General features: G+C 39.0%; 1 protein-coding gene across 6 annotated transcripts in view; it reads right to left on the bottom strand.

Annotated features, from left to right (window-relative positions):
- LOC130089008 (neuronal PAS domain-containing protein 3) overlaps nt 1–7,974 on the bottom strand; it is a 332,370-nt gene extending 324,396 nt beyond the window's left edge. For 3 of the 6 annotated variants that reach the window (XM_056256096.1, XM_056256097.1, XM_056256098.1), the window contains exon 1: nt 6,883–7,973. In XM_056256096.1, coding sequence (XP_056112071.1) covers nt 6,883–7,037 — 155 coding nt within the window. In that variant the 5' untranslated portion in view covers nt 7,038–7,973. Of the gene's footprint in view, nt 1–5,085; nt 5,606–6,882 lie in introns of those variants that run through there. The other 3 variants (XM_056256099.1, XM_056256100.1, XM_056256095.1) reach the window with 2 other exon arrangements.
- Nucleotides 7,975–24,302: the final 16,328 nt, after the last annotated feature.

The raw sequence follows: 24,302 nt of genomic DNA, 5'->3' as shown, positions 1-24,302 counted from the left end.
TTTTTTTACAAAAAATTAATCGAACTGTACCGTTCTCCAACACGATTTATCCCAAATCCGACAATGCATATGTACTAATATGGTTTGTTGAAAATAACATTGCGAAAAACAGAGTTAGCCTAATGTATGTTTCTGTCGATGGATAGCAAACAGTCAGTTATGTCTTAAGTGTACGTGAACAGTCGAGAAAGACAATGCATTTGTATCAGTATCAGTATACTGGATCTGTGCATTATGTCTTAAAGTGACAGCAGCCAAATATTCCTGCTGTCTGTGTTTTTAATGTTAATCAAACAACAAAAGACAAGGGAATTACTCACTGCTCTTGACTGAATAGCTTTTGTAACTTTAATAAAGATACATTTTTTAATTTATACAGTAAAGATTATATGCAATGTTGTTTTACATTGATTACTTCGGTGGCCGAGAAGTGCAAAACAACAAATTTATAAACGCAATGGAAAGACTAAAAACAAATGAACAAGTTAGAAAACACAATAACATTTCCGAAAACAAATGAACAAGTCAGAAAACACAACGACAAGTCAGACAAAACGGAAAAGGTAGGATATGTGGCGAATGGAATACTGACCGCTGATTGGACGAGACATCTGTCAATCAAGACATGCAGAAAGTAGAAAGTCGATTCGTGTGTGCATGTGTAAACATTAGAGCTGTCTATTTAACCGGCTAATTTAGTGCTTTTCATATTAGAATCTTCCTACCACTATCTGGTTTGGTCAGACAGAATTATAAAAGAACTCGATCTGGTAAAGTGGGAGAGTTGCATGTAGCAAGAACAGCAGATTTGGCTTTTGAGTTCGAGTCTCCCTCGAGTGACAAAATGTAATTCAGAATATTAACTTCTTGTTTATTGATCTGTATAAAATTAATATCACATGTGGAAAAAACAGCACTCTTGCTTGTGTGCTTAACTATCGGCTACCATATTATAAGACAAGAGCTCATGCAGGGGCATTGCCCCTATATCTGGAATATTAGGGGCATTATAACTGCATTTTAATAGTGTTTATGTTTATGTTTACGTTACTCGATAATGTCAGCTCGCAGCCTCGAACATAATAAAAACAAAAATGATTATCGTAGACGATACAGCTAATATTTACACATGCACGCGCGAATCGACTTTCTGCATGTCTTGATTGACAGATGTCTCGTCCAATCAGCGGTCAGCATTCCATTCGCCACATACCTACCTTTTCCGTTTTGACTGACTTGTCGTTGTGTTATGACTTGTTCATTTGTTTTCAGATTTGTCGTTGTGTTTTCTGATTTGTTATTTTGTTTCCAGATTTGTCGTTGTGTTTTCTGATTTATTTTGTTTTCGGAATTGTTATTTTGTTTTCTAACTTGTTCATTTGTTTTTAGTCTTTCCATTGCGTTTATAAATTTGTTGTTTTCAGAATTGTGGTTTGTTTTGCACTTCTCGGCCACCGTAGATTATTTTATTCAATTTCAGTACCTGAAAACTACTGTTAGATATCTGAAAAACCTGAAAAGCACGGTTTATTTTATTTGTATCTTTTCTGTATTGTTTTTTTACAGTAGTCCGTTCTCCCCGAACATTGCACATGTTAACCGTTCCGAAACCATGACCCTAAAACCGTGAGTAATTTGAACCGTTACACCTCTAATATTTACACACACACACACACACACACACAAAGGCAAAAAAGAAAAAGGTCATTTAGTGATTCAGTGCAACATGACTGATCCATCAACCAATTCATTGATATGTCCAAAAAGGACATGGGCACATGCAAAAACCTCAGCTCAAATGTAGAGATGTATACATCACAAAGGCTCTCACGCCATGAGCCGTGCAGTAATGCATCGAGAGACTGCACGATTACCTTTGCGGGATGCATCTTCTTTATGTCTGTGTCTCTGCTCTGACCTTCACAATAACAGAGACGAGTGGCGGCTGGCGAGAGCCGCTGTAATCACCGCACAACACCAGCCACAGATGGAGGCTGGAAATCCCTCTTAATTGTGATAAATACACATCAGAATTGCTTATTTGCCTCCATTCCATGCCGCGTTCGACGCCGGCGAATCAATGGGTGGAATTGGTCCGTCCTTTGTGTGATGGTATAGCTCAGCTTGGGCTGTCTGCCTCTCCAGCATTCAGAGAATATCACCGCTTTGTTTCGCCCATAAACATAAGCATATCTCACACTTAGTGAATTTGAAATAATCACAACCACAGTGCACTGACACTCCTAAGCGTTTAGTGAGATGCTGATATTCATAATTACACATCAAAGGATTCATATAATGAACAGCTACATGTCGAAATGTGATTTAAATAACAAACAAGCCAATTTTTCAAAGTGGAAAATCACTTTTTATGCTTAGTTGACATGAAATACATTGAAGAAGTTGACATGTTCTGCAGTGCGACATGGTGCATTTTGATAATGTTGTTTAAATCATTATGCGTGCACCTTTTATGAGCCTATATTAGGTTAGAAACTACCGATTGTTTAAAATAATCGACGGCGAAAAGATACACTTTCCCTTATACATTCATTCATTCATTTACACGTTTAACCTAAAATGGAAGCGATGTGCATCACGTACAGCATCTTGTTAATGGACCTGTTGATATACAACCCATTAGAGAGACGATACTTTATAATGCAACACCAAATAAACCCCAAGCATTTTACAGAGCCACAGCTCCGGTCTCAATCTATGGACTGCACCGTAGGAGAGGAAATGGAACAATTTAGCACTTTTGTTTGCTCACAGTGAGGGAGGGAGGCATTGCTTTCTTCAACACAAAGCCAACTTTGTGTTTAGTGTTGTGTATAAATTCACGCCAACCAATCTCTCTCGCTCTCTCTCTGTGAATTCTCGTCCAACTCCTTCAGAGTTGCTTCGCCCAAGAGCACAATCCCTCCCTTCCCAACACTTACTACAGCAGGAACCGGCGCTAGTAAACAGCACTGCATTAAAAAAAAAAAAAAAAAAAAAAAAAAAACTCCCAAACCTTCCCTTAGAATTTCAGCCCCAGTGTTATTCAGTTCAACTCTCAAGTGGAGCCACATAACGAATCACAGAGTGCAATTTAGCCCTTCAGAATGCCGTTCGGAAACAGGTGATAAAGGAAGCACTCATGCACTGGCTATGAAGTTTCACCTCCCTCAAAATTAATTCCATCTTCAAGATTCCTATCTCTGTGATATGCTCGGAATGGCACACAAATCGCTCCCGCCAGAAAGATTACTGCAGACTGACTTAGCATAAACATCTCCTGCTGTTATGACTGGCAGGGGGTGGAATATAATTCTAATGTCGTGGCCTATTTGGACGTAGGTGCATTCGTGTAATCTGCGCGTTCCAAGAGTGGGAATCATAAAATAATCGAGCTCGATGAGAGTTTAGTCAAGCTTGCTAAATGATAACCATTCGTAGTCCGGTCAGGCACACATTTGTGTGGAGTTGCACACTACAGTATATGAAACGGGCCGTGTTTACATTGTTAAATGTCACTGGCTCTACGGCTGATATTTTGTACACACACTGCAGGTGAATTATTGCATACAATCTAACATTAGTTTAACAAGCTGTAAGCTGCACGCAGTACGGCGGGAATCAGTGATGCCTAATTTAATAATCATAAGAGCTAAAAAGAAAAAATATATACCTAAACACCTATTGTTTGTATGAGTAAGAACTAGGAATATTCATATATTCATACAACATATGCAATAAATAAGCTTTGATAATAAAGAAAAATACAATAAAACAGCATGCACAAACTGACTAGAGTTAATAAGATCCTGAGAGTAATTTCATAACTGCAGATTGACTTACACCTGTGATCTAACAGCACAAGACAATGCATATGCAATACTCAAAAACAACAGCCTTTAAGCACCAACCTAACTACTCTATATAACATGTAATCATAATAACATTTCAGATCTAGAGCAACCGATTCTTATATTATTTTCAGTACTGCAGATGGTGACATAAATATGCACACTTAATTCTGATTGGATACATGTAAAAGTCCTCAAACCGCCACTTAATGCTTTATGCAATATGCACATATCAAAATAGTCACAATTTCAGATCTATAGATCAAGTAATTTTATAAATTGTAGAATTTAGTGCACCACCTGTCTTCTAAGCACATGCAGTAACAACATTTAATCAAGTACACAATAATTTTTTTTAATCACAATTTCAGCTCTATAAATTCTGACAGCAATTTAATAACTACAGATTTATTTTAGTGGCTTATTTCTTTCATTATAAAGCATTTCTGATATCATGCATTACTTCCTCAAACATCCGCTTTATGCACAATTTCAGATCTATAGATCTGACAAATTAATTTAGTGCACCACCTGTGATTAGAGTAAAAGACACAAAACATCAGTCTTTAACATGCACCCTGTTGATCACAATGTCAAATCTATAGATCAAACTAATTGTGATAGCAATCGTGCACCTGTCATGTAGTGTAAACACCAATCCAATGAAAAGCATTTCAGCTACTCAATTCTAACATACACTTAACTTGTCTTTGTCTTGTGATCAACTTCGACTGTCATGTTCAAAGTGCAGATTTAGTGCTCATATTTCAATCCCCATCGAGTTCCTGATGTAATACAGGACTCGAACCCACATCAATCTCCATCGAAACTTCCTCAAACAGCAGCCTGATGCACACTATTTCACAGCAGTAAACAGTGTGTTTTACTCAGATTGGCCTAATGCCGCGAAAACAAACGCAGAGCGGATACAACGCTGCAACATGGTCATGTTCGAAATGTTCACAAATTTCCCGCGAAACCTGCCAGCAGCGCGAGACACGCTGAACACATTCAACGGTCATGTCCTCTGTCCACCAAAACACACACTCTCACTCTCTCACACACACACACAGAGAGAATAAACACACACTCGCTGCTTCTGTCAGCGTGTATACCTGTTACCCAACCCCTCACACACACACACTCCTGCGGAAAGGGCAAAGTTTCCCATCTCAGTCCAAAATGCCCGTCAGCGCACGCGTTTCCACAGACACACAACAAACCGAGCGTTTACCGTTCTCTTCTGGAAGGGTCTTGCTGAATGCTGGGCTTGGTGGGCGCCATCTTCCTGCAATTATTAATTACACTTTTTTCCTCCAGAATTCACGCGACGAGCAGCTGACAGCGGAACCGGGAGCATTTAAACAACGCCATCGGTGGTACCGGAGCGCTCGTGCCCGTGTCTCCGTGCGTTAAGACGCGTTCAGACGGGAGCGAGACCAGCCGACGCTGAGATCCAAAGGCATGCCAATAAAGTGAGAGGAAACCCGGGGACGCTCGTGAGATCCGGCGGCTGTCCTCGCGGGGTAAACGAGAGCAGGAATCAGCGCACGAGACGGGCATTTACATCACGATGTGCCTCTCGAACACAGCCGCTTTTCCCTTGTATGTTTGTCCGCATTTTCCTGCTTTTTCCTGCTTCTCTCTCCCTCTCATCTCCCTCTCCTGCCGGCGCAACAACGCCACTCAGTTGTAGTTGGAAATAGTTGGAGTTTATTGGGAATACACAGGTTGTTTCTGATGCACCAACGAAAAGATTTGCGGAAGCAAATCATGAAAGCTTTTAATCGCTTGCATTCATTTTTTTTTTATAAACATGTGGAATGATATGATTGACAGCTGTCAAAATCAAGTCAAATGCCAAGTTGAGGTTTAAATTCATTTGAGACTAATTTATTTTGAAACATATATTGTCAAGCACTGAGAGTGAAAAATAAAACGTATTTATTTATTTGATTTTAATAAAGATATTAAGAGATATCTCATATGCCAGTGTTAGATCGTCAGAAAAAAATGTCATGGTTGAAGTAGGCTATTTTTTGCACTAATGCACATTCAGTATATTATTTTATTTTTCCAAGTGATTCCGTCTTGACATTAATAAAGGCCTTTTTTCTGATGTGCATTAGAACCCGTGACCTGTCAAGGTCATGAGCTGACAGCCGCCCCATTTAATGTCCTGTTCATTGTGTTGTGCTCTAAACAGGCTGTTTAATTGAACGTGACAGTGTATGGAAGCATGTGTGCACATGATCAGTTGATTCTGCTGATATAGGCTACTAACAATCAGAACATTCTCCATTAATGCCAGTCTTCCGTCTGGCTTTATAGATGATGAAAATTAGTGTGTATTTTTATGTGGAGGAAAAAAATGAATTGCAAAAACCATATTACGCCTGACTTAATTTATATTTGTGTAAATCAGAATCACACACCATGTGGTTTAGTGGTGTTTTCTTGGCTTTGGTGTGTAAAGTTTTGAAAATATATTGGAGCTCTTTTCTAATCTACTTAAAACTATTGTGCTCGGATGGATATAAGAATTATGCATTGATTGTGCATGCATTTATCTCTTGAAATCTCTTGAAATGAATCATTTGTGCTGAAGTGAGTTTTTGTGTGCGTTGGAAAAGCCACTTTTATAATGATCACAGTCACCTTGAATGTTTAATATGCTAGAAAATATGTTTACTTGTAAGATAAACATTAAACGTCTTATTTATATTGATTAAAAAGCATAATTTGGCGTTTCTTTGCATCTCAGCGTGTGTCTGTTTTGGAATTTGACACATGGCAAAACTTTGCAGTCTTTACATCGTGTGTTGTTTTGTGAAGCAAACCCTAAATCTCACTGAAATTGAGATGTTAGTCTAAGTTTAGACTTGTAGCAACCTCCAGGGAAATCTAGTATTGCTTTATATATATAAACCTGATAACGGTGCAACGCAACAAATATGACGTGAATGGTATGAATGTCACCCTAAATGTGAAGAGGGAAAACAAAAACATGTTTTGCGTTCAGCCAGCATACCTTTGTTGGTAAGACGTCAAGCCTTGGACGTTTTGCGGATTCCCGTTAGTAGCTCCCGGGACCCTGGACGCAGCCGGCATCCCTCCACCGGCTCCCGGACCTGCAGCCGCCGCCGCCGTCACCTGAACACTGAAATCCGGGAAGATCCTGATCATCCCCGAGCGCGCACCGCGATGCTGCACCAACCGAGTGTGTGTGGATCAACCTTCCCTCCGGTCCGACAAATCACAGCAGCACAATCCCATTAGTGATGGAAACAAGCTCATCAGCCATTCTACGTCTTGTTTTCTGCTTTCAGAAGAGAGAACCGTTGCTTTTACAGGGTTGGCGATGATGATGAGGATGATGATGGTGGTGCTCGTAGACTGCCGCCTTCTTTGCGCGTCCTGTGCGCTTTTACGCGTAAAAGTTTCAAGCGCTCCAAATGTTTTAAAAGTGAACTTCCTTAAAACCTCATCATTTAACCATCTCCTCCGATATATGAAAGTTCTGACTGTCTCTATATGGAAATTCGGACAAATAATTAGGGTCCGTTGTCAGTTTAGGAAACTTACCATAAAGTGACACACTAACTCCTAAAATCTTAAATCAAAGTACCCTGATATTATTTCAACTTTAAAACGCATATGCCTTTTAGTTTTAGTAGTTGAATGTACAGCTACAGGCTTGAACAGAAATGAAAACGCACGTGCAACACTTTCCTTCTAGTGTGAAGGAATGCGTGCGTTATAAATAACCGAGAACTTTTTTTATCAGTCCGGTGTGTCCTGAAAAAGCTCTACTGATTGAGATCAGAGATAGCTGTCCATTCCCAGTGCGTGTGGTTTAGGAAACAGATCTAAGTATGTACGCGAGGAAAGTCCAGTGCATGATGTGATCTGCTCGCCTCCTGCTGTTGTGATGATGATGTGCTACTGCTTTCAGTGATCAGCTTCTTCTTCTTCTGGTGCTGATGCTGCGCAGGTCAGGTGCTGCTGTCAGAATCAATGTCTAAAGCTGATGGGATGTTTGCTGTGTGCATGCTCCTGGTGTGTTGTGTTGTGTTGCCCTGCTGTGTGTGGCAATGCCATCTCTATAACGCGTGCGAGGAGATGAGCTCAGCCGCTCGTGCAGCTGATTAACGGCGCGCGCCGCCGCCGCGCAGCCAATGGGACGCTCACACGGGAGCGCGCAGCGGTTTACTGCAGCAGTTAACCCTTTATGAGCCGAATGACGAGGACCAGGAGATTAACAGCTGACACATGATGCAACTGTAAGGTCAATCATACTCCGTGAACTTAAGTTATAATGCAACACTATGTTGATTAGAATTCAAAACATGGGAAAATAAAAAGCTAAACAATGAAATTAGGCTACATTAGCTACACATCCATTGATCCATATCAATTCAGTGGCTATTTGAAAGAACAATAGCAAATGTAGTTTTCAAGTAAAGAGTTTTCCTCTAAAGAAGTTTTTCATTTTGACGTCTTACAATCATCCATTAAAAAGAACTGGGTAACACGTTACAATAAGGTCTCATGTATTAATGTAATAACTAACATAAACTAACAATGAGCAATACATTTTGTATTTTTATTTAATCTTTGTTAATGTTAGTTAAGAAAAATACAATCGTTCATTGTTTGTTCATGTTAGTTCTCAGTGCATGAATAACTTATGTTAACAAATTCAACATTTGATTTGAATGATGTATTAGATAAATGCTGAAATCAACATTAAATAAGATTAATACATGCTCATCTAGAAGTATTGTTCATTCTTCATTTTAACTAAAGTAGTTAACTAATGAAACCTTATTGTAAAGTGTTACCAAGAAATGTTGAGCAAAAATGGCTGAAAATGTGCAGAATTTGAGCAGATACAGATTTAACTGATATTTTGTTAACATTAATACATTTTAAAATGTCATATAATGTCATATATTTTACATTGCTTTAACTCATCAAAATAAGTTAAGCAATTTTCAACTTTTTTTAAGTTATACAAGATTCAACTCATATTTTAAGTCAGTTTAATGTAATTTAAGTTGAAATGACATAAAAATCCAAGTTGATTGTACTTAAACAATTTAAGGCAGCAACTTAGTTTTTCAGTGTTGGTTTTAGAAAGTTTTCTTTAGCTCTTGTGCAATACAATTATGTATAGTTTCTTGTAGTAGGCTATGATATATTAGACATGTAATCAGTATATTTGGTTTCAGCATGATAAGCTGCTGAGGTTTTCAGAGAGAATTGTAGGCTATAATTTTGCAGAATTAAGTAGAAAGGTGGTTTGGTTTACAAACAAATGGAGAAAGTTTGCTCATGAAAAATCACTCTCTCTGTGCAAACAAAATGATGTTGACTGAGTTTTGAGTGTCTCCTATTCAATTTCATGTTTGTCTGAAGAAAATTACGCACTTTACACACGAGCAGATGCAAGAGCAGAAGAAGAAATGAAATGAGGACTCGGAGAAAGGCAGAATGTTTAATTGTGCGACGGTGGGCGCGTGGTGTTGGTAAGTTGCTCCTCATTGACTCCTCTGCTCTTGAACTGTCACTGTTGTGAAAGTGATTGAGTGTTAACCAATAAAATATTCCAAAATGCAAATATTGAGCTGCGTCCACATCAACACTCATGAATCTTCTACTGTAGTTCACTTGTCCTTTGATAAACCAAAGACGGCTATCTGAATAGCTTTATGGCATTTTTTATCAAACATTTGCAGCTTATTAATGATCTCAGTGTGGACATACACCAACCTTTGAAATCAGCAGGAAGTCCTTGAAACGAAACCGTCGGATATCTATAAGTTACAGCAGATTTGTAATTGTCAGTGAGCATATTTACATGTGATGCATTAGTACAGAATGTCAAGTGAGACGATATGACAGAGGAAAAGTTCTCAGCTGCTTCATTGATGCATCGGCTTTGTCTCAGGGGTTTCTTCTTAAAAAAACCTTACAAAAAATAAGTATACTTCAAGTTCATTTTACTTTACTTAGGTCATTTTAGTTCACTTAGGTAAAGTACAAGTATATTTTTTAAGTACACTTTACGTAGTAAGTAGTATACTAATATCAATGTACTATTCATACTTTTTTCAAAACTATTTAAGAACTAATTTGGCTTACTTTTTAGTGTATAAAAGTATACTTTTAGGTATACTTCAAGTGTAACAGTAGTAAACTTTGAATGCACAACTACAACTACGTTTTTCATTTGCCAACTACAAGTGAACTTATAGGTATACTGATAGTTTTACTAGCACATTTTTAGTTTATGAAAGTATACTGAAGTATTCTCTCAGTAAACTACTAGTTTTATACTTGCATTTAAGTATACTACTGATAGAAATGATTCTGTGGTGAAGTACAGAAAAAACAAATGTAATTTCTACCTGAATAAGTTAGTTCAGGCAAGAATAAAAAAAAATTCAGTACTCAATTTAAGCTTATTAAAGCATAAATATCAACGTTATAAAATTAAGTAAAACCTACTAAAATTTCTAATACTGGTGTTCCCATCATGCACTGGGGCATGAATAATTAATAAGGTTGATTCTTCACTGTTTTCCAGCTGTATTTACACAGTTTTATCATTGCTTTTGTTGTTAGGTTTAGTAGATGTTAGTTTTGCAACATCTGGAGTTCATTTTCTACTCAAATGATCCAATGAATGTTACCGTTACTGTGTATTGTGTACCAAGTATTGAGATCTCTGTGTTCCTGTGGGTACACATTTATTCTATTACGTTTTATTGTCTACATGTATTATTCATTTGAATGTTCTAAGTAAAGCATACACTTTAAAAGTGTGGTTTAATTTAGTGTTATATTGTTTAATGTAGTAAAATGTACTTGAAACAGAGTGTTGCAAAGTAAACTTCAACTAAGTAGCTAGCTTGAATGGCCGAGTTAAAGTTATTTATTTTCTTTGTTAATTTTACTTCACTTAGTTAAGTAGATTTTACTTAATTCCATATGTGTAATTTACTTTAAAAATCTGCGTGCAAAAACTTGCATAAGTACATTTTACTAATCTTTTTTTTTTTTCAGTGTATGTTCCTATTTAGGTATACATTTATACTAGAGATATACCTTTAAATGCACTTTCCCTGCCAGAGAATTTTAATAGGCTACTCAATCAAAAGAGTAAACAAAACTACAAGCCAAGTATACTGATAAATACATATCTTGATCAAAAGATTGAGTACAAGTATAAGCCAAATATACCTGGCCCTATTTTAACCATCTAAGCGCATGGTCTAAAGCGCACAGCGTAAGTGCACTTAGGGCGTGTTCGAATCCACTTTTGCTAGTTTAACGACGGGAAAAATGGTCTAAAAGAGTTGTCCCTATTCTCTTAATGGGTAATGGGTGTGTTTTGGGCGTAACGTGCAATAAACCAATCAGAGTCTCATCTCCCATTCCCTTTAAATGCCAGTTGCGCTCGCGCCATGGCGGATTCGCTATTTACGTGACGAAATTTGATAGTGGAAAGACCGAACGCGTCTCCAGAGAGGGAACGGATCTGCTCGTGCGCGAGGTAAAAGTGCGCAAGCAGAACATCTACGGGACAAGCCGGATTCCACCAAATATTTATGTACACAATAATAATCTTTTACTTTGTAATTCTTTTATTTTTAATATTTTGCATGTTTGTGTGCTGCTGCGCGTCCCTGTGTGTGTGTAATAAGCAGAGTGTACGCGCGTTGTGACCCGCCTATAGGCGCACATTACTAACGCGCTCTTTAAATAACAAAAAACTTTAGACCAGGTTTTTGTTGGTCAATCGTTTTCAGACCAGCACGCCCATGGGTGCACAGATGGGCGCAAATGCATTTGCTATTTAAACAACATGACGCAGGATGTGAACGTGGCGCATTTTTCCGTGATTAAACCCGATGTGAAAAATGATAACTGCGTCGGGCTGAAACTAGCAAAAAACACTTGCTGCATTGCGCTGGGTGTAAGATAGGGCCCTTAGACTTTTCTGTTAGTATAAGTCAAGTATACGTAAGTGCAATTTTAAATATATTTCTGTGCATAAAAAGTAGACTTCCTTATTTTTTATTTAGAAGAAGTATACTAAGAGCACACTTGAATAAACTTCTTTTTTGTTAGGGAACCCAACAAAATAAAATCGAAATAGACACAAATGAGACAATTGTTGAGAAACGGTAAGAGAGCAGTAAAATGAATGTGAATAGCAGCACAGATCATTTAATGAGAAATGTGTGAGTTCATATGTTGAGATTGAGTTTATAGCTTTGATTTCTTGGCAAATTTCGGGATCTCAGTTGAGATCTCCTCTGAAGCTCTAGGAGAGGATTTCTAGTTTTTTTTTTTTTTTTCTTCCTCAGGAGAAACATCGGAGAAGCGTCACCACTGCTCTCAGTGAATCTCACTGCTGTCTATCAGAAATTTCTGAGCTATTAAAGAGATCTGATCTGTGGGAAGGAATGTGGCACGGGTCCCCATAATCGCTCTGTTGTGTACAGTTTTAAAGAGAGAACGTTTTATTCTCTGTCTCCTTTGAAATGAAAAATACTCCCTCAGATTATCAGCGCACATGATTAAATAGCAATAAAGATGCACTCAGTGCTTCACCTGGGACAGTAAATGGAAAAAGCTCTCTAATAAAACAGCCTTAACAAACAAGACAGCGGAGGGCCTTCTCTTCAGGGCTGCTTCTCAGCGATGGAATCAAATAGAATAGATTGCACTGGAAGCTTTAAACCGACACTGCAGCTCCTAATACAATTAGATTAACGCTGTCTTCTGTTTACTTCCCTGGGTATTTGCAGTGGTCTGTATTGCATTTATTTGTCTACAGTGCTCTGCTAAACTACATGAGACAGATCCGGGGCAGCGTGAGCCTCCCACATCACGGCGCTACACGGGTGGTGCGCGTTCTCTTGAGGAAGGCTTTGGCAATCGATATTATATTCCTCTGCCAGGAACACAGAGTGTTGTTAAAAGACAAGCAAGATTATAAGAGAAGTACACTTATTGTGAAGAATCGCAAAGTTGTAAAATCACAAAGTCAGGGAAAATTTGTTGTTCGGGAGTTGCTCTTTCTGAGCTCTCAGTTATGTTTCATTGACAAAATCTACACCCAATCCCACAGATTTCTTTCTTTCTTTTTTTTATGCCATAGTTTAAGTTTTTTCAAGCTGATCTTATCATTGAAATCATCTATTTTAGATCACTTTACATGTCAGTCAGACGATCTCTTCCTGTCTAATTTGGAATATCTTGATCAGAATAAGCTGCAAAGTGGACCAAGTCAAAAGTCTATATGTGAGAATACTGGCATCTGCATTTTCTCTCCATTTAAGCGTTTTGCTGTCTAGGAGAAACAACCGAGATATTCAATTAACTTTTCAAAGATCAGATAACTTTCACAAGTGATTTCCTGGTTAAAAGTATGCACAGTTCTTCCTCATTGAAGTTATTTCTCAATAATTTGATTAAATAAACGAAAATGTAAAAATGATGGTTCAGACAGACAAACAGACAGACAGAACAAATGATAGACAGACAGACAGACAGAACAAATGATACAGACAGACAGATAGACAGACAGACAGAACAAATGATAGACAGATAGATAGACAGACAGACAGACAGACAGACAGAACAAATGATAGACACACAGATAGACAGACAGACAGACAGACAGAACAAATGATAGACAGAGAGATAGACAGACAGACAGACAGACAGAACAAATGATAGACAGACAGACAGACAGATAGATAGACAGACAGACAGAACAAATGATAGACAGACAGACAGACAGACAGACAGACAGACAGAACAAATGATAGACAGACAGACAGACAGAACAAATGATAGACAGAGAGACAGACAGACAGACAGATAGAAAAAATGATAGACAGACAGACAGATAGACAGACAGACAGAACAAATGATAGACAGACAGACAGACAGACATACAGACAGACAGATAGACAGACAGACGGAACAAATGATAGACAGATAGATAGACCGACAGACAGACAGAACAAATGATAAACAGACAGATAGATAGACAGACAGACAGACAGAACAAATGATAGACAGACAGATAGATAGACAGACAGACAGACAGAACAAATGATAGACAGACAGACAGATAGACAGACAGAACAAATGATAGACAGACAGACAGACAGAACAAATGATAGACAGACAGACAGAACAAATGATAGACAGACAGATAGATAGACAGACAGACAGACAGACAGAACAAATGATAGACAGACAGACAGAACAAATGATAGACAGACAGACAGACAGACAGAACAAATGATAGACAGACAGACAGATAGACAGACAGACAGACAGAACAAATGATAGACAGATAGATAGACAGACAGACAGACAGACAGAACAAATGATAGACACACAGATAGACAGACAGACAGACAGACAGAACAAATGATAGACAGAGAGATAGACAGACAGACAGACAGACAGACAGAACAAATGATAGACACACAGATAGACAGACAGACAGACAGACAGAACAAATGATAGACAGACAGACAGATAGATAGACAGACAGACAGAACAAATGATAGACAGACAGACAGACAGACAGACAGACAGACAGAACAAATGATAGACAGACAGACAATAAATAGATAGATAGGTAGAAGGAACGAATGAATAAATGATAGACAGACAGACAGATAAATTAGAAAGAACAAAATATAGATAGATAGATAGATAGATAGATAGATAGATAGATAGATAGATAGATAGGCTACAACACAAAGAAGGACTGAGTGCAACTTTAAATTGTAGAAACTGAAGTATAACACATGTGTATGATTTTTGCCGTTGCTTTCTTTCAGCGTTTTTTCATCCCTTCTGCTTTGTGTCATAAGACACAAGTGACAACAAACCCACCCCATAAATCCATTTCCTGCAGACAATACTAGTGTCTGAGCTGACGTGAGCTATCAGCAGCCCACGACTCGCTCACTGAGGGTCAGTGGATTATTCTGGAAGCCAGCGGTGGGCTTCCCTCTCAGTCAATGCCATTCTTCTCACAACCACATGTTGACAAGTCAGCTTAATGTGAAGCAGGATAAACTGTGATTGAGGCCGTCGGTCCCGCTGTTTGTCCAAACTCTCTCCATCTCACGCAAAAGAGAAATCTCTCTCCTGCTGGCTGGGCCTCTGACTCGACGACCACCTCTTCCTGAATATCATCCTCTCCTGCGATAACAATCAGCACAAGGTCCGTGTTAAATGAAGTCAATGGTATTTTGCGGAGGAGTTTGGAGGTTGTACGACCGGTTGCCGGTGGTTTGAGCTTATCGGGACGTGGCGTGTTAAACACTCTACGCGGTGAAATTAATGTGCTCTATTATGTGATAATTCTGTCAATCATAAGGTCATCTGCACAGCTCCTATCACGAGAGGATAATTGGAGCTGTAACTGTGAATTACATTTTTTCCCTCTCCCTTCTTAAATGAAAGATAACAATACAAGATGAATATGACTGCTTCTTTCTTACCGAGGTGATTACTGATGCAGCCTCTTAATTAAAGTACCTTTGATTAGCTATTTTAATGTGCCAAGAACATAACTTAGTTCAAATCTTTAACTTATTTGCATTTATTAGAAATTGTGAAATCTCTAATATATCAACATCTGTGACAAATAATAATTATTAGAAAATAAATGGAAAAAATGTCTTGCTCTTACAATTGGAGGATATGGAAGGTGCCTATGAGGTATAAAGTTGTCTGAAATGTCATTTTAATGGAGGGACTACTTTTCTAGGAGGATGAACTTCTAGTTTTCCTTCTCTCTTTCTCATATTCTTGCACATATCATGTTTAGGTTGCACATTACATGTTTAAGTCTGGCTTTGCTTTGTAAATACTAGTGTATTTTAACACGTTTCCAGTGCAGTGACTTGCCCATAGACTTCCATTAACAATCTGAGTGGAATAAAAACCTAAATAAAACTCTAAATTCAATCTGTTCGTCATATATAAAACGATCATTTCTCTTTAGAAAATTTGGACTAAACCGCTCAATTCACATGGATTAGTTTTACAATCTCTTTATGAACTTTTTAAAGCGTCAAAAAAAGTGGTAGTTGTGTAGCTGTTTATGGAGGGACAGAAAGATCTTTATGTGTATTCCAAAGATAAACGAAAGTCTTATGGGTTTGGAACGACATGAGGGTGAGTATAACATAATTTTCATTTTTGGGTGAACTATCCCTTTAAATTCTTGTTACGCAATATGATATCAGTGAGGAAAAAAATATTTCTTATGTTTTTCCTGCTTAAAATTGGACACTATAACAATATCAATAAACATTATCATTATTTTTAAATTTATTTATTAATTAAAAGTTTGTTGCCTCAAGGCAACATTGTACCACAATGGACAATTTGAAACATTTGTCATTTTCATGAAATTTTTTTATAGATTTATTGAAAACATCAATTTCTTTAACTAAACACTTGAACAAACAGATTTATCAAGTTTTTAATTAATTACACATTTCATATTTTATAAAAAGTAACATTTATTATCCAGCTGTTGCCCTCAGGCAACATTATACCATCGTGGAACGCAAGTACTACAAAGCATCATATCAAGTTATCATATCAAAACATTACAATCGGTGTTGTTTCAGGGTAAAACATTAACAATCACCATAACCTTATCCTAATATAAAGGCCAGGCCTCAACAACAGCAAGATCAAACATGTGGAAGACCTCTCCGGCCGACCTAATGAGCACCCCAAAATCCGAGAACCTCAGAAGCAGCGCCGTCTTCATCCTGTGTCCCTGTCCCACTCACCCACTATTTGTCCAATTGCCCACTATACTGGCCAAATGTCCTGTTGACCCCCCCGACCACTCACAAGCCACGCCCCCGTCCCACAAAGCCACTATTTGTCCGATTGCCCACCATAGTGGCCAAATGTCCCGTCGAACCCCCTGACCGGTCCCAAGCCACGCCCCCGTCCCACAAAGCCACTATTTGTCCGATTGCCCACTATAGTGGCCAAATGTCCCGTCGACCCCCCTGACCGGTCCCAAGCCACGCCCCGTCCCACAAACCCACTATTTGTCCGATTGCCCACTATAGTGGCCAAATGTCCCATCGACCCCCCTGACCGTTCCCAAGCCACGCCCCCATCCCACAAACCCACTATTTGCCAGATTACCCATAGTGGCCAAATATCCCGTCGACCCCCGCTGACCACTCACAAGCCACATGCCCCCGTCCCACGAACCCACTATTTGTCCGATTACCCACTATAGTGGCCAAATGTCCCGTCGACCCCCCTGACGGTCCCAAGCCACGCCCCCATCCCACAAAGCCACTATTTGTCCGATTACCCACTATAGTGGCCAAATGTCCCGTCGACCCCCCTGACCGGTCCCAAGCCACGCCCCCGTCCCACAAAGCCACTATTTTTCCGATTGCCAACTATAGTGGCCAAATGTCCCGTCGACCCCCCTGACCGGTCCCAAGCCACGCCCCCATCCCACAAAGCCACTATTTGTCCGATTGCCCACTATAGTGGCCAAATGTCCCGTCGACCCCCCTGACCGGTCCCAAGCCACGCCCCATCCCACAAACCCACTATTTGTCCGATTGCCCACTATAGTGGCCAAATGTCCCGTCGACCCCCCTGACCGGTCCCAAGCCACGCCCCCATCCCACAAACCCACTATTTGTCAGATAACGCATAGTGGCCAAATATCCCGTCGACCCCCCTGACTGGTCCCAAGCCACACGCCCCCGTCCCACAAACCCACTATTTGTCAGATAACCCATAGTGGCCAAATATCCCGTCGACCCCCGCTGACCACTCACAAGCCACACGCCCCCGTCCCACGAACCCACTATTTGTCCGATTGCCCACTATAGTGGCCAAATGTCCCGTCGACCCCCCTGACCGGTCCCAAGCCACGCTCCCATCCCACAAACCCACTATTTGTCCGATTACCCATAGTGGCCAAATGTCCTGTCGACCCCCGCTGACCACTCACTAGTCACGCCCCCGTCCCAAAAATCCACTATTTGTCCGATTAGCCATAGTGGCCAAATGTCCCGTCGACCCCCGCTGACCACTCACAAGCCACACGCCCCCGTCCCACGAACCCACTATTTGTCCGATTACCCACTATAGTGGCCAAATGTCCCGTCGACCCCCCTGACCGGTCCCAAGCCAAGATCCCATCCCACAAACCCACTATTTGTGCGATTACCTATAGTGGCCAAATGTCCCGTCGACCCCCGAACCAACAATTTGTCCGATTGCCCCCTGTAGTGGCCAAATGTCCTGTCGAACCATGCTGAGTTTTCAGATTGTAAAAATCCAGATACATTTAGATCATTCAAACTCTTTTCCTTACAAATAAAATATACTTGTGTTCAAACCTAGTATGCCTGGTATGGCCTTATGTGATTCCATTAAGGTACAATGTTGCCTCGAGGCAACATGCAGTTTTATGTAATTTCCTATGATACATTTGATGATATAATGTAATGTTTTTGAAAATACTTCTTTACTTACCAATGAAGGTGACTAAGATTTTTTGTAGTTGATTATCTGGACAGAAATTAGTGAAAAATGCCCTTTTCAGTGGAGAAAATATGGAGCCATGTGACATGTGCACGTGTGCTGAAAGAGGGAACACAATGGACCCCTGTGGGTCATGTGTCCACTCTTTTGCACTTTCATTGGTCAGTATTTGAGTTCCCCTCCCCTTAGAGAGCATTGACCAATAAAATTGTATTAATTTTTATTTTAAAAAAGCTAAAATAGACTATGTTGCCTGGAGGCAACACCGTACCATAGAGGGTTAACACCCCATTTTTAGAATGCCACGTAATGCACGAGACAAACAAAAAAAGACTGCGCAACGGTTAATGACTAGTCTAGTGTGTGTTTACAGTATATGCTTTACATTGATAAACAATGGAAAATTAGGGCTGTGAAATGGAAAAACACGCTCTGTGTGAACGACCTGTTAGTTCTCGTACGTCTTTGTGTTCACAGGTTTGGAACAACGCGAGGGAGAGTTAAACGAGGACAGAATTTTCATTGTTAGTGAACAACCCCTTTAACGTTATGATGATTAGATTTCATAGTTTCATTTAATTTATTTCCTAGCTTTATTCATCATGGGTTGTGCTGTGATATGGTCTAATGTGTGTATGTTGTGTTATTATATGTGGGTGGATGCAAATGCAAAAGAAATGTAATACTTCCTGAACTTGTCAGAGATGAATTCTATTGGACTCTTCCTCCACCACAACACTGATGGATGAAGCAGATTGCATTAAAAAACCACAGGTTAAAGGTCACAGCAACAACGTCTCTTACACTTCTCCAGACCTGTAATTAATTTTGAAAGATTGCTTGAGTGTTTGTGGAAGAGAATCACAGATCAAGAGAAAATGAGCAATGAACTTGTGCGAGAAATTACACACAAAGCTGGGGAGGGGAAATGATTGATTGGAAGGGCCAAAGGAGAATGACATCATGGATTTTGTTTATTCTCGATGGTAAGCGGCGCGTGGCCTTTTAGCCTGCCGTGTGATTTCACATCGGATTGTTTTCTAATATGCTTTGATGACACGTCCTGAATCCAATTACTCACCCCACAAATAACATGAACAAACTCAGCACATTGTGGAGTGTTTTAATGGGGGCGGCACCTGTGTCGTCTGACGATCCTCACACACACTCTCCAAACCTGTGATATATCATCATATCCAAAACCTGTGATATATCACAAACTCATAATACTGCTCTTTAAAATAAGGCAAAGCGGCCTTTGGGTCCGCATCCGTCTCATTCAATGCCACTAATGTCACAGTGTCTGCTACATTAATCAACTTGTTTATTATGTATGCCTGAAATAATAGGCCTACTTATTATAAACAAAGGCTCTAGATATTGATATTTTTAGATCATTTGTAGTGATGTGAAAGTAGTGTTTTTGAAGTTATAGATCTTTCAAATGTGACATCATAACCATTCACAATAAAGAAATGTCTGTCTATATCGGTCTATATCTCTGTCTATCTGTTTATCTATCTGTTTATCTATCTGTATATCTGTCTTGTCTGTCTGTCTATCTATCTGTATATATATATGAATGAATGAGGCATAAATATCTATCTTGTATGTATCTATCTTTCTATCGTTCTCATATCTGTCTGTCTATCTATCTCTCTATTTTTATCTCTATCCATTAGGGGTGGAACGGTACATGTATTCGTATTGAACCGAAACGGTACGGGTGTCACGGTTCGGTGCACGAATTTGCACGCAGAATACACGGTACAAAAAAAAAAAAAACCTCTTAAATAGCGATAAATTTCGCTCTATTCGCTTTTGGTGTGACTGTTAACGCAGCAATGAACAGGCTGCGATCAAGATTGCAATGCAGGAGTGTGTGTGTCTGTGTGCGCGCGAGAGAGAGAGAGAGAGAGAGAGAGAGAGAGAGAGAGAGAGAGAGAGAGAGAGAGAGAGAGAGAGAGAGAGAGAGAGAGAGAGAGAGAGGCGCGATGAACAGTGTGTGTGTGTGTGTGTGTGCGAGAGAGAGAGAGGCGCGATCGAACAGTGTGTGTGTGTGTGTGCGCGCGCGTGCGAGAGAGAGAGAGGCGCGGGCGCGAATCGCGCGATGAACAGTGTGTGTGTGTGTGTGAGAGAGAGAGGCACGGGCGATCGAACAGTGGAAACGTAAAAACATACTCCGTCATTTTTTTCATACAGGACATCATTAAAACTGCAAATTGTTTACTTATATTTGTGTACACTGGAAATAAAACACAACATTGTGCTTTTGTCACACTCTAAACTCTTGTCAAACTGTAACCTACAACTGTTAACAAAAGTTTTTATGGTAGTATTATTTTATACGGAAATCAATTATTTATAATTCAGATGAGAATAAAGTTAGTTAATTAAAATGAAGGAAAACAAATATCTTGATCTGAAATAGCAAATTAATTTTAAATTCATTCAGGTACAATTACCAAACATATCTCAAGGTCTTTTCGTCTTTTTAATAATTTAATTAATAAACTAATTATATAAAACTACTGTCAGTGCACTACAAATAAACTGGTTCTATGCCTTTATTAATAAAACTTATTAAAAAAAATACAAGGTTTAAGACATTTATAAAAATGCCTTCTGCATTTTTGCTTTGCTTTTCACTCCATTGTACCGAAATCGTACCGAACCGTGATGTCTGAACCGAGGTATGAACCGAACCGTGACTTCTGTGTACCGTTCCACCCCTACTATCCATCCATCTATCTATATTTATCTTATACCTGTCGGTCTTTCTTTCTATCTATCATTATGTCTGTCTATCTATCATTCTGTCTTTCTATCTATCATTCTGTCTGTCTATCTATCTATCTATCAATCGTTCTCATATCTATCTGTCTATCTATAGTTTTATCTCCATCCATCCATCCATCCATCCATCCATCCATCCATCCATCCATCCATCCATCCATCCATCCATCCATCCATCCATCCATCCATCCATCTAAATATTATTTAAGGTAAGGTGATTTCTTCTTTTTCATCAAAATGACAGAAAAAAACACTATTGACCGTGAGACCATCACCTGTAGTCAATGTAAATGTGTTTCACTCTTCTGGTCCGATACTTACAATAAAGAAATAAAGAGAACAAGGTCATTTCATTCACTATAAACGCTTCTTGGCAGCTTCACAGATCTGACTAGCGTTCTCTGGGCAGCGCTGATGCTTTTCACACTGTCTTTCAAAGGCCTATCATTACTTTGAAACATAAAAGCTAGTGATGTATAGACATCCTGTCAAGATATAGAACTCTGTGTTATAGTGACATGCCACATTTAATATGGCGTCTTCACATCAAACCTTCCGTCCACCGTTGAGCCTGAAACCCATGAGCCTCCAATGACACCCGTGCTTGTTTGCATTGACGTTTGCTTTAAAAAAGAATACAAAAGATGAAGATAACTGGCTGAATTTAAATGTGTGAATTTGACATCAGTAAACCCGCATGCGCATCTTTACGAATGCAAAAACGTGCATGTTTCGAGCAGCTGGTATCAAAAGTGAGCATGAAGTTTTCAGTTCATGTCCACCAAACTAAAAAGGCATTTCTGACATTTGAAGGTTGTCCTCCAGTTCTTTTATCCCACTTAAACTCATGTGGAAAAAATCACCCGCAACTTGTCTTCTTTGTCACATAATGTCATATAATCAACAGCGATCTTTTCAACAAAGAGACTTCAACTTATTAATTTTTCCATCTATGCCTGGGCAAAGCCTCCAAATCAACATTCTGACTGGCTGTAATTGCAAAGCCACCATGGTTCGATACACATGACCTTTACTACCTTTAAAGCCATTTCCATTTCATACAAAAATGTCCTGTTAATTGCAAAAGGGGGAATAATTTGTTCACCATGCAGTGTTTTGAAGACAGTGTAAGAATTCATTTCCATCCTAATTTATCAATGCCATCGCCCAATGCCAAAAACCTTATTTTAAATATTAACGTGACTTTCCCGCTCAAATGTAATGTGGATCCGGCATGGACGAACACAGGGAATCTTTATTGTGAGTCTGTGGGATTTAAAGAGGTCAGTCAGTTTTATAATGTCTGGTTTTCATCGCATATGTGCAATTTTAGCATTTATTTAGTTCTTATTAAGTCTTTTTTCATGTTTGCTGCTTTCAACAATAAATGAGTGCAAACACAAAAGATCAGTGTTCTCTAGTCTAGAGAAATGGGCTTAATTGTCATGAAAATGTGTTGATTTTTGGGGTGAAACATGACAGGTTTGGTGAGATACATGTAGGCTACTCCGTTTTATAAGGAACCAGAGGCGCGCCGATTTCTCATCTTCCACGAGTCTTTCATTCCCACCGACTGATTTTGTTCCGGTGCAAGCGTGCACTCATCATCAACAAACACGCAATCCTGCAGGAGCCGATGGGCGATTACGGAGAGAGCTTATCATCAGGCCGCGGCGGCGGCGCAATCAGGAGAGCGCTTGATTGGCTGTCGAAGAGTTCCACAGGTTCCGATGGCACTGTATATCTGAATCTCTGAGGGCCCATCACGCAATCTTCAGAGTCATCAGGACTTCCTGTAAACAGCATATTAGCCACAAAAATAACCGGCTGACGTCTGAGTGAACGCTCAGACTCGGCTTTAAAACTGACGCTGTGTTAAAAGAGTTTGAGACGTATAGCTGCATGCTTAATGTGCATGAATCGGTATTTCATAAACTGGGGCAAGTTGTCACAGGGGTTATTTTATTTATCACATTGACATACAGTAAAACGAGTCAAATATGCACTACTGTTCCAAAGTTAGTGGTCCGTAAGATTTTTTTTATTTTTTTTTAAGAAATCAATACTTTTATGTAGCCAGGACGCATTAAGTTGATCAAAAGAGACATTTCTATCAAACGATTTCTATTTCAAATAAATACTGTTCTTTTTAATATGTACTATTCATCCTGAAAAAAAAAAATTTTAAGCAGCACAACTGTTTCAACATTGATAATAATAAGAAATGTTTCTTGAGCAGTAAATTGGCATATTAGAATGATTCCTGAAGGATCATGTGACACTGAATGAGTAATGATGCTGGAAATACAGCTTTGCCATCACAGGAATAAATCACATTTAAAAATATATTAAAATAGAAAATGTCTCTTTTAAATTGTAGTAATATTTCACAATATCACCATATTTTTAATCAAACAAAGGCATTCTTGAGAAGCATAGGAGACTTCTCTTAGAAACATTACAAAATCTTACCGAGCCCAAACTTTTAAATGGTATGTATAATAAAAATGAGTGTCCAAGATGGTGTTATTTTTCATAAATGTCAGGTTGTCACATTTATATTTGTTAAATTTTGTAATTTTATGCAGTTTATTAATTATCATTTCTGAGCCAAAATTGTTTGGTTTTGCACTTGAATTTTGTTTTTATGAGATTTACCTTAAGTAGTTTGTAATGTTTTATTTAAATTTTACTACATAAAGTAATAATAAATATTGCTAGGATTTAATACATTTTAAATGCCGAAATGATGCCGAAGACTTTTGTTTTAACTTGATTCAAATTAGGTCTCCATATCAAATAAACTGTCAATAAATAGCAGGTTCACATTGTGACAACTTACCCCATACAGTGTGACAACATGCCCCGCTATAGAAGCAAATATGTCAATATGTGTTCAATGAACTGTATATGTTTTGCTGGGCAATAAGAGTAAAAATCATCAGTTAATACTTTAATCTTATAGTTAATCTGATTTTAGAAATATTCCCTGCAGTAAAAAGTGCGACAGGTCGCCCCGGTCACTTATTCTGTGTGAAAAGAACGGCGTGTGTGACAAAG

Source organism: Rhinichthys klamathensis, unplaced genomic scaffold (genome assembly GCF_029890125.1).
Source record: "Rhinichthys klamathensis goyatoka isolate OS25496 unplaced genomic scaffold, OSU_Roscu_1.1 h1tg000123l_1, whole genome shotgun sequence".
Lineage (NCBI taxonomy): Eukaryota > Metazoa > Chordata > Actinopteri > Cypriniformes > Leuciscidae > Rhinichthys > Rhinichthys klamathensis.
The sequence above is the reverse complement of the archived record's forward strand: the minus strand, read 5'-3'. Positions and strand labels throughout refer to the sequence as shown.